The 10905-nt window shown below is 38.8% G+C and overlaps 3 protein-coding genes across 3 annotated transcripts; all 3 read right to left on the bottom strand.

Moving 5' to 3' along the window:
* Positions 1-399: 399 nt before the first annotated feature.
* LOC129908806 (uncharacterized) lies at positions 400-1554 on the bottom strand. The gene has a single exon (XM_055985576.1). The coding sequence runs from the start codon at positions 1552-1554 to the stop codon at positions 400-402; it is 1155 nt and encodes a 384-aa protein (XP_055841551.1).
* A 3923-nt stretch (positions 1555-5477) lies between these two features.
* Positions 5478-7709, bottom strand: LOC129908797 (uncharacterized). Its single transcript, XM_055985564.1, has 3 exons — positions 6864-7709; positions 5889-6800; positions 5478-5726 (listed from the first exon to the last, which is right to left on the bottom strand). The coding sequence occupies exons 1-3, from the start codon at positions 7707-7709 to the stop codon at positions 5478-5480; spliced, it is 2007 nt and encodes a 668-aa protein (XP_055841539.1).
* Positions 7710-7856: 147 nt separating this feature from the next.
* On the bottom strand, positions 7857-8522 carry LOC129908788 (uncharacterized). The gene has a single exon (XM_055985552.1). It carries the CDS (start codon positions 8520-8522, stop codon positions 7857-7859), a length of 666 nt encoding a protein of 221 aa, XP_055841527.1.
* Between the last annotated feature and the right edge of the window lie 2383 nt (positions 8523-10905).

Genomic DNA, 10905 nt, shown 5'->3' with positions numbered 1-10905 from the left:
CAATCGATCCGCTGGTAGATTACCCATGATTTGGGTAAGTAATTTCGGTTTGTACTTAAAGCAATTAATACATTGTCGCACAACCTTTTGGCAAGCTTCTTTGGCATTTATTAGCCAAATTTTTTCTCGAAGCAATGCCACCATAGCTTGAGGTCCAGCATGGCAATTTTTTGATGCAAATACGTTAAGTACGTTTTTACAAATGGTGAATTTTTGGTTAACAAAAGTGGGAATTTTGCATCATATTCAATTAGGGCGTTCAAAAGACGACCAATGAAAATTCGTTTTCTTGAAAGTCATGAATAAACGGATTTAGTTTTTGAATACTATTTTGAAGAGTTATTTTCCTACGAAGTTTTTCAATTTCTTCTGGAAATTCATAACTTTGGACGATTTCGACTATTCTTCTATAAAATCTAGAAGTTTAGTTCGAGGTTTTTCTACTGCTATTAGAACCATATTTGTTTTACGTTTTTCTAAGGCTTCATCTTCTGGAGACAACTCAAAATGCGAATTGACCGGCCACGATGATTGTTCGTTCAATAAGAACTGTGGACCTTTGAACCATATTGACGCATTGATTTCTTCAACATTACAGCCTCTTGACAGAATGTCTGCTGGATTTTGTTTTGTTGGTACATGTCTCCATGATACTTTTTGTGCCCACTCTTGGATGTCGGACACTCGATTTGCTACAAAAGTTGTAAGCGTAGATGGATGTGTTTTTATCCAATGCAAAGTTATTTCGGAATCGGTCCAAAAAATAACTTGTTCAACGTCAAGACTCAACATTGCCTCTACTCTTGTCCATAACTTAGCAAGAGTATGCGCTGCGCAAAGTTCTATTCGAGGGATCGATTTTGTTTTCAAAAGGGCCACCCTAGACTTTGCAGTTAATAGCGTCGACTTGATACCGGCCGTGCTTTGGCTTCGGATGTAAATACAACAACCGTAAGCTCTCGTCGAAGCATCGGCAAACCCATGAACTTGAATTTTTGCGTTCGAATGAGTTTCGACAAATCTAGGTAGTTTTATCTCGCCAAGTTGAGATAAATTAGTTTTGAAATTTTGCCAACTGGTATCAAGGCGCAATGGAATCAACTCATCCCAATCAATTTTTGCTATCCAAAGCTCTTGTAATAAGATTTTTGCTTTGGTTACTATGGGGCATAACAATCCAAGAGGATCGAAAAGACGAGCGGAAACTGATAGTATGTTTCTCGTAGTAGCTCGTAGATCATGGAAATTATTGTCAAAATTGAAGCTAAATGTATCTTCTTTAGGGTGCCAACAAATTCCCAGAGTTTTTGTGTAGTCTGAATCATTAAAATTTATTGATTTTTCAGAACTCTCAGTATTTAGATACTCTGGATGATTTGAAAACCATTTGGCTAATTGAAACCCTCCTTTTGTAAGGATTTCTTGAATCTCGAATTTCATTATTTTAAGTGTTTCGAGATTATCGGCACCAGTTAAGAGATCATCAACGTAAAAATCTTTTCGAATAACATCTGACCCCGTAGGGAAAGAAGACTCGTTAGCATCGCCCAACATCTTTAAACGCCGTATCACCAAAAATGGCGCCGGAGACGTACCATACGTTACAGTGCTTAATCGAAAGATTTGCAGTGGTTGTGACGGATGCTGCCTCCACACTATGAGCTGGTATTTCGTGTGCTCTTAACCTGGAAATCTTGCCTAGTCTATTTGGATGATGTCATCGTTTACGGAAAAACATTTGATGACCATTGTGAAAACCTAAAGGCTGTATTCCAGAGGCTACGAGAAGCACATCTTAAGTTGAATCCAAAGAAATGTGCACTTTTCAAGACCGAGGTTAAATATTTGGGGCATATCATCTCATCCCAAGGAGTGAAGACTGATCCTGAAAAAGTTGACACTGTGAAGAACTGGCCAACCCCTCAGGACAAGCATCAACTTCGGAGTTTCCTGGGTCTGGCAACGTACTATCGACGATTTGTGAAGGATTTTGCGAGAATAGCCAAAAGCTTGCACCAACTTACGGAGAAGGGTAAACCCTTTAAATGGTCAGGTGAGTGTGAGAAAAGCTTTCAGGAACTAAAGCTGCGGTTATGTGAAGCTCCTGTGCTGGCCTATCCGACTCCAGGCAAACAATTCATCATTGACGCAGATGCAAGTAATGTTGGAGTTGGTGCTGTTTTATCGCAAGTTCACGACGGAGAAGAAAAGGTCGTTGCCTATTTCAGCAAGGTACTCTCGAAACAAGAAATAAATTATTGCGTGACCAGAAGGGAACTTCTAGCTCTGGTATTGGCAACAAAGCACTTCCATAAGTACATCTATGGACAGAAGTTCCTTCTTCGCACAGATCATGGTGCGCTAAATTGGCTTTTGAACTTCAAAAATCCAGAGGGTCAAGTAGCAAGATGGATCGAGATACTTCAGACGTATCAATGTCAGATTCAACATCGAAGAGGAAAGCTGCATTCAAATGCAGACGCATTATCTCGGCGCCCGTGCAAGCAAGATTGCAAGCATTGCACACGACTAGACGAAAAGGAAGTTGTCGCTGTTAGAAGAACGAGAGCTGATCCCATTTGCGGCTGGAGTAATGAAGAACTCAGAATGGCCCAACAAGAAGATTCGGACATCGAACCCATCCTTGCATGGAAGGAACATCAAGAGAAACCAGAATGGGCCCACATCTCCGACCGAAGCCCCACTCTAAAAGCATATTGGGCACAATGGAACTCACTTCATGTGCAAGAAGGGCTACTCAGGCGTAAGTGGGAATCCGCAGATGGTAAATCCTATGTAATGCAGCTAGTCGTACCTCAGTCAAAGGTAAATGATGTTCTCCGAGAGATGCACGGTGGAATTTCTGGAGGCCATTTAGGCATCAACAAGACGCTGGAAAAGCTACGACAGCAATTCTACTGGTTACGTATGAGAGAAGACGTTGAAAAGTGGTGCCGAAAATGTGATACTTGTGCCGCTAGCAAAGGACCAGCTAGATGCAGCAGTACAACGTGGGTGCACCTTTTGAGAGAATTGCAATAGACGTAGCAGGTCCTTTTCCCGAAACCAACAACGGAAATCGGTACATCCTTGTAATGATGGACTACTTCAGCAAATGGCCTGAGGTATTTGCCATTCCAAACCAGGAAACCAAAACAGTTATGGATAAGATCGTCTTTCATTGGGTGAGCAGGTTCGGAGTACCCATGGAACTTCATTCCGACCAAGGAAGGAACTTCGAATCTAAGATCTTTCAAGAGATTTGCTCACTCCTTGGCATCAAGAAGACGCGAACAACACCGCTTCATCCACAATCTGATGGGATGGTTGAGCGATTTAACAGGACACTTAAGGAACACCTGTCAAAAGTAGTCAATGATAATCAACGAGACTGGGACCGACATATTCCATTATTCTTGATGGCTTATAGAAGTGCAACACATAGTTCTACTGGACATACACCATCGTAAGTCCTATTTGGCTCAAAAATACGCCTGCCAAGTGAGATAAAATTTGGAAGTGTTCCAAACGAGCCACATGAAATGGATGAGTACGTAGATAACCTGAAAGGAACACTGGCTGACATTCACCAACGGACAAGGACAAATATAAAAGCGTCTAGTGACAGGATGAAAACAAGATATGACGCACGAGCGACAGCAACAGGGTTTCAAGAAGGAGAACTTGTGTGGTTTTACAATCCCCACCGACAAAAGGGACTATCACCCAAGCTACAACAAAACTGGGAAGGCCCTTACACAGTAATAACCAGAATTAACGACGTGGAAGCAAACTAAAGGTAGTTCATTGTGACCGTTTACATCGTTATAATGGTGAAAGAAGCAATGGAGTTGTTCGGGACGAACAATCCTAAGAGGGGGGCAATGTAACGATGGATTACTGAACTACTTTTAAGATAAAAGTCTGAACACACTACCTACTACTACAAAGGTAGAAATGTGAACGGACCTATAGTAATTAAGAAAATATCCCACTGAACACATCTCAAAATATCCCACTGAACACATCCCAAAATATCCCACTGAACACATCTCAAAATATCCCACTGAACACATCTCAAAATATCCCACTAGACTGGAAGTATGAAGTGCCCCTCCTGGAAAGGAAGTTTCGAGAGGCAGGGACGAGAGCCTTCGAGGACGTTCTCGTTGCACATGTTGCATCGGTAAACAATCTTCCGTATGGTGCCTTTGACGTTCAGAATCCAGAATCGTTGCCTCAAGATGTTATGTAGTGTTTGAGGCGCAGCATGTTTGTTTGTAAAATGATAATGACGAATGAGAGAGTAGATGAATGGATGGGATTTTGGCAGCAAAATCGGGTGCTTTGCATCATATGGTAGTGGAGAGTTTTCAATTCTCCCTCTGACTCGGACGAGTCCATCTTTGATGAAGGGTGAAAGTTGTTGTAGATTTGATTGAAGACGCTATCCCATTTTAAGGTTGTAGATTTCCTCGGCAAAGGTATTATGTTGTACTGTACAGAGCAGACACATCAGAGTTTCGTCAAATTCTTGTGCTGTTATAGGTCCATTGATTTTTGACCTGGTTTTTTTTAAGACACGGTTGTTAATGTGCCTGCGAACGTAACAAAATATGCGAATTAATTTGGGTAAATTTGTATAATATTTGCAGTTTAAGATAATGTCAAAAGTGCGCTGTGCAAAAAGGACTATAACTTGTTTTCGTTCTTCAGAAATCTCTTCTTCGTTGGTTTTGTTGTGAAGTTTGGGCCAATCTAATTCAGATAACAACAGAAAGTTAGGACCTTGAAACCAAAACTTGTTACCATTAAGCGCATATAGAAATACTCCTCGAGAAACCAGATGAAATGTGGGAATCTTTGGATTTTTGCGACTCGGTTGCTCACGAAGGTGGTCCATCGACATGGTTCAGATGCTAGCCAAGCCAGGTCGATCGTTGAATCCATCCAGCAAAAGGTTTGCATTTCCTCTTTCCCAAGAATGCTTGTGACTCTGTCCAGAAGTTCGACAAGTAGCAGCGCTGCACAAAGTTCAAGTTTGGGAATTGTTCTCTCTTTAATCGGTGCTACTCTTGATTTTGCACAAACCAAGTTCGATGAGATCGCTCCATCTTCGCTAATTGTTCTGATGTAAACGCATGCTCCATAGGCCTTGGTACTACCATCTGAAAAACCATGGATTTGTGTGTTAGAATTGCAAAGTGGTGCATACCGAGGGATTTTTATTTGGAGTATGTCATTAAGGTGATTCCTATATTCCAACCATTGAGTGTGAAGATCTTCTGGAAGACTCTCATCCCAATGTAGTTTGAGTTTCCAAAGTGTTTGCATGAAGATCTTTGCCTTTACGATGAAGGGATTCATGAGGCCAAGTGAATATAGAATTGCGAAATTTGCGAAAGAATAGTGCGTTTATTTGATTTGCGACTTGGAGACTCGATGTAGTTGAAACGAAAGGTGTCTTCCTTTGGATCCTATCCCATTCCAAGAGCTTTGATGATTTCACTGTCTCCTAGAACAATGAAAGATTCCTTATCTTCTTCTGGAATGTCTGCTATAATGGTGGGATCATTAGATGCCCATTTTCGAAGGTGAAAGCCTGCAATCAGGAGCAAGTTAGTCGTCTCCTCTTTGATTTTGATTACCTCACTGCGATCATTAGCACCTGACATCAAGTTATCCACGTAGAAATCACGCAGTGTAATGGCAGAACCGATAGGAAACTGTTGTGAATTTTCTTCTGCTAGTAATCGAAGACATCTCACTGCTTAGTATGGGGCACAACTGGTACCATAGGTAACTGTTTTTAGCTTATAGGTTTCGATTGCCTTCGTTTTGGAGTTACGCCATAAAATACATTGCGACTTAGTATCTTTAGAACTCACCAGAATTTGTCGATACATTTGGGTTATATCTGCCATTAATACGAAACGATAGGTGCGAAAGCGAACGAGGATGGTGAAGATGTCATCTTGAAGAGTTGGACCGACCTTCAGAATGTCATTCAACGATTTGCCTGATGATGTTTTACACGATGCGTCGAAAACGACGCGCAATTTGGTTGTTGAGCTATCAGGCTTCAGGACACTATGATGAGGAATGTAGTTAACGTTCTTGTGAATAGCCTCTGCTGCATCCAATTTGCACATGTGACCTAATCTTGCGTACTCATCAATGAAGTGACAATAATCTTTCTGTAGAGATGGAGAACGATATATTTTATGCTCAATCGGTACTAACCGCCTTTTTGCTATTTCATATGAACTTCCGAACGATGTGCGATCCTCACGAAATGGCAATCGTACGATGAATGTGTTGGTCAATGGGCACCGTGTTGTTGTGGATTTGAAGAATGTCTCATATTCCTCTTCTTCTATTGAGAGTTCCTTTGTTGATGCATAATTGTCTTCGATAATCCAAAGCCTTTGTAGGAGTTCGTCTTTCAGTGGTGTAGTAGTAGTGGTGAAACAGGCATAGTTGATGCTAGGTGATTTTGGTCCAACTGGTGCGATGTCTAACGAGGATGTGTGTTCTGGATTATTCTTGATTGTACCACCTACAACCCATCCCAGTGATGTCTTCTGTAGACTTGGTAGATGTTCTCCTAATTTTATTTGACCCACTTGTAGTAGATCAAAGTAAATCCCTGCGCCGATAAGACAGTCAACAGTACCAGGTTGATTGAATCGAGGATCAGATAAGTGAGCATTGGTGGGAATTTTCCAGTTTTTGATGTTTAGATGACGACTTGGTTGAGGTGACGTGATTCCTGGAAGTATAATTACATCTAGATATACCTTAAATGAATTATTGAGTGATGAAACGCATAGCTATGCCCTTTGGTAAGCAATGGTGCTAACTTGTCCAATTCCATTGACGTCTAGGTAAGTGCGACTGCGATTCAACTTGAGGTACTGTGCAATATGCTCAGTGATGAAATTCATTTGGGAGCATGAATCGAGTAGTGTTCGACCAACTACAGATGTACCTCCTTTATTGGAAAGATTAACAAGTGCAGTAGCAAGTAATACGTAGCCCGCATCTCGATTGACGTTGTCAGTATGGCTTACCTGTAAAGAAGTAGATGAAGACAAAGGGTGTTGATTAGTTTGATTTTGTGCAATTTGCTGGACAACTGCGGTTGATGGCGCAGGAGGCTGAGAAATGTCAGGTATAATGTGCTCACGATGCAGCAAGGTGTGATGAATGCTACCACATTTTTGGCATTTGTTTGTAGAGTTGCAATTCTGTATTGTATGACGTGCTCGTAAGCAATTAAGGCACAATTTCAATTCCTTGGCGAGCTTGAAGCGATTAATTGGTGACATATTCATAAACTTTTCACAGCTGAATGCATTGTGCGATGGTTGGTCACAAAAAACACAGGTCGAGGTTGTAGGCGAGTTGGTCGTAAGCAAAGATGAATTCTTGAATAATGCTTCTTGGGTTCTTGTTTTGGTGAAATGATGCGACTGCAATTGTTGTGGTCTTTGCTGCGATTGCGATGTAATGGCTGATGTCGAACTGCGGTGAGATTTAGCTTCGATGATGTTGAGAGTTTTACAACGCCTCTCCATGAATGTGCAAAGATCATTCCAGGTTGGGAATTCAAAGCCGTCACTGTTGCTCAAGGTTGTTGAATCCAGGTTTTGAGTGAGTTTGCTAAGCGCTTTCTGGTCTTGTCTGGCTGAAATTCGTCTTCCCATTTGGCTTGGGACTCGTTTTCAAACTTTGACAGTATCAAATGCAGCAAGAATCCATCAGCAATTTGCTCTGTTGTGCCTATTGAATTGAGCGCTCGGAGGTTGACATTGATGGTGTCTATCATGCCACGAATAGTTTCCACAGTTGGTTTAGCTGGAGTGCAACTGGAATATTTCTTGGATGTGTGCCTGAAATAAAAACCGTTTATTGTCGTATCGAGATTTGAGAAGTTCGAGGGCAATTTCATAGTTTTGGCTGGTGCATTCTAAAGACTCAATTACTCTGGCAGCGTCTCCATGAATGCATGATCGGAGATACTGGAACCTCTCGATGTTTGTGAGCTCTTTGTTATTGTGGATGAGCGAGTTGAACATATCTGGGAAATCCATCCATTTTGTATACGATCCAGAGAATGATGGGAGTACTAACTTTTGCAAATTCAAGCGAGGTTTATGTGAAATGGTGTCGTTGTTGGGTGCGATGGTGCTATTCGGTGCCGAAAAAGTGTCCAGATGTTGGAGCATATCTGACCGCAAAATGTAATACGTTTCTTCGAATGCATCTCTTTTACCGCTTGCAAGTTCTTCTTCATCAAGACGTTCAATTTGGGATTGCACTTTCTCGAAGTTGATGTTCTGGGTTTCAAGCATCTGCAATTTGGTTTCAACCTGAAAGCGATTAAGAGAACTCAAATTAGCGGACAAATAGTTTTTGGCTTTTGTTTGCTGTCCAAGAATGACAGCTCGTTGAGATCGCAGAGCTTTTAATTCAGTTTGATGAGACTCATCCGATTTATTTTCGATATCGTCTGGCATGTTAGAATCTGTTTATTTTACAATTGTTCAATTAACGATTGTTTAATTCACGATTGTTTACTTCACGATTGTTCAAATTTCAAAAATGTTCACGATTAAATTTTTTGCAAATTGTGCAAATTGAATCAAAAAATACTGATTAATATCCGTCCCGAAGGATCTTTATGAAGCAGCTAGCTTTTTAGGCGAATAAGAAAGCGACAAAATTAACCAAATTGAAATCAAAGTCGACAAATTGATAATTTTATTAAATAATATTATTTATTCAAAGTTAAAGTTTAACAAAAATGATGATGAAATACAAGATAATGCACTTGAGTGTGGTTTATAATGGACAAAAAGCTTCGGCTTTTATTCTATTTTACAATGTATACATAACACCTGTTGTTGTTGTGTTCTTTTGCTTGAACTTGCTTCAGTCATCGTCGGTCGCAACCACCGCTATTTGGGAGCGAGATCGTTGCTATGGGTCAAAGGCAATGATGCAGTTGTTCGATGTCTTGTTATACCTTTGCTATTATGTAGTTATCGATGATGAAGATGTTGCTATATTTCGGTCGCAACCACCGCTATTCGGGAGCGACCGATGATGGTGATGATATTGTGCGAAGTTCAATGCCTGGCCTTGGCCTACATTCGATGTTGACATTGACATTGAATTATGAATAATTGTTGTGCTAAAACGAAACAAAATGTTATAGGGTGATGTTTTGGATGTTTGGCAAGAAATAACCAAATTATTTTGTTGCAAGCAGCAACATATAATAAAGTAAATATAAGAAAGTAAAAATCAGAATATTTATGAGTTAGTGAAAATATTTATAAGTAAAAAAATACAGAAGTTAGTAAGTAAGAAAATAAAGATCAAAATATTTTTTTAAAGTTTAGTAAAATAGTAAGTAGGTAAGTAAGTAGTAAAGAAGTATGTTAAGTTATAAATAACACTGTATTACAGAATAAAAATCATGTTAATTACTTTGGAAGTGACCTAGCAGAGGTTGTTAGTTTTACTGAGTACATCATATTTCGATACTTGAAACTTTTCACATTTCAACGATTTTTTACTCAGTCATTTTGCGGTCCATTTCAGATTTTTTTACATTTCTAAACAGAGGAGTACTTGTTCTTTTTGAAAATGTTTTTTATTTTGCTTAAGCAACAAATTGGGTGATGATATTATGGACTGAATCTCAAAATACAACATATTGTAACCGTTTTTTAGAATTCGGAGACCGTTTTAGGCTATATTTTGAGTTTTGAAAATTTTTTTTATAAACAGTTTTATTGTTGTATTCATTTTGAATTAAATACATAGATGTTTGTTTATTAAAATAAGTTAGAAATTGTGGAAGCTATGATTTTTTTGCTAGAGAAAGAAAACTCCATTATGTTTGAAAGTCGATGTAAAGAAAGATAAAAAATTAAAAGATGAAAAAATTGTGCTAACTTTAAAAGAAAACAAAAAACAGCACAAAAAAACGTCAAAAGTGCGGTTTACTACTTTAATGGTTTTAGCTAAATTTTTAGCGTTTCACAAAAGAAGATTCTATAAACGCTAATTCTGACCGTCATTTTGGGACCACCATTTTGAGTAAAAATGTTGGTAGCTTTTTCGTATTTCTGATACTTATATACTTCAGTGTACTAAATTTCATGACTTTTCATCAAGAAATGGCTGAGAAAATGATCAATTCAATTCAATTTTGTTTTTATTGAACTTGTTATTTACAATTGACTTAAAATTAATTTATGTCTAAGATACATTGATAGATACAAAATTTTGTTGGCACAGAGGGGGCCTAACCTTATACAATGACTAAGTTATAAAATATAAATAAATATTATACATGGATAAACTTAATTTAAAGTTTGCTGACTAGGTTGTCCTCGGGGTGTTCAGACCCGGATATCCAGTCCGAGAAAATGATTTTTGAAGCCAAAAGGCACCAAAGGCACCACTGTGCGACAAAGAGAATAATAAATAGCCAAAGCGTTCTTGACCGAAAGATTTTTAAAACTTCAGCGACTTCATGGCTTTCACTAATTGTGTCAACTTCATTTTTAATACTAATTTGGTAAAAATAATAATTTAACAAATAGTTTATAAAAAAGAAAAAAATATCGTAAACACATGCGCCACCGAGGTCCTTAACCAATTTGAGCCAATTTTGTTTTTCTAGTTTATATTAAGCTCATATGAAAGTTTTCTAAAGCTTTTATATTAAAAAAATAATATGTTATAAAAAATAATATGTTGTAAAAATACCATTTTTTAAATTTTTTTCATACTTCAGAGCCGATGCGCGACCGGAAGATATGAACTGATTTTGATTATTTTTTAAACCCTTATTAGTCTTCACCATTCGCACCTTTTCCGCGCTAT

The sequence above is a fragment of the Episyrphus balteatus genome, chromosome 1 (assembly GCF_945859705.1).
Source record: "Episyrphus balteatus chromosome 1, idEpiBalt1.1, whole genome shotgun sequence".
Classification (NCBI taxonomy): Eukaryota; Metazoa; Arthropoda; class Insecta; order Diptera; family Syrphidae; genus Episyrphus; species Episyrphus balteatus.
This window is presented reverse-complemented; position numbering and strand designations above follow the sequence as displayed.

Excerpts from the sequence above, each read along its gene's own strand:
- LOC129908788 (XM_055985552.1), bottom strand. The coding sequence starts at position 8,522 with ATGCCAGACGATATCGAAAATAAATCGGATGAGTCTCATCAAACTGAA.
- LOC129908797 (XM_055985564.1), bottom strand. The coding sequence starts at position 7,709 with ATGGGAAGACGAATTTCAGCCAGACAAGACCAGAAAGCGCTTAGCAAA. Across the intron at positions 6,801-6,863 it reads ACGTCAATGGAATTGGACAA|GTATATCTAGATGTAATTAT; the intron begins GTTAGCACCATT and ends AATTCATTTAAG. Across the intron at positions 5,727-5,888 it reads AAATGTATCGACAAATTCTG|TTTCCTATCGGTTCTGCCAT; the intron begins GTGAGTTCTAAA and ends AATTCACAACAG.
- LOC129908806 (XM_055985576.1), bottom strand. The coding sequence starts at position 1,554 with ATGTTGGGCGATGCTAACGAGTCTTCTTTCCCTACGGGGTCAGATGTT.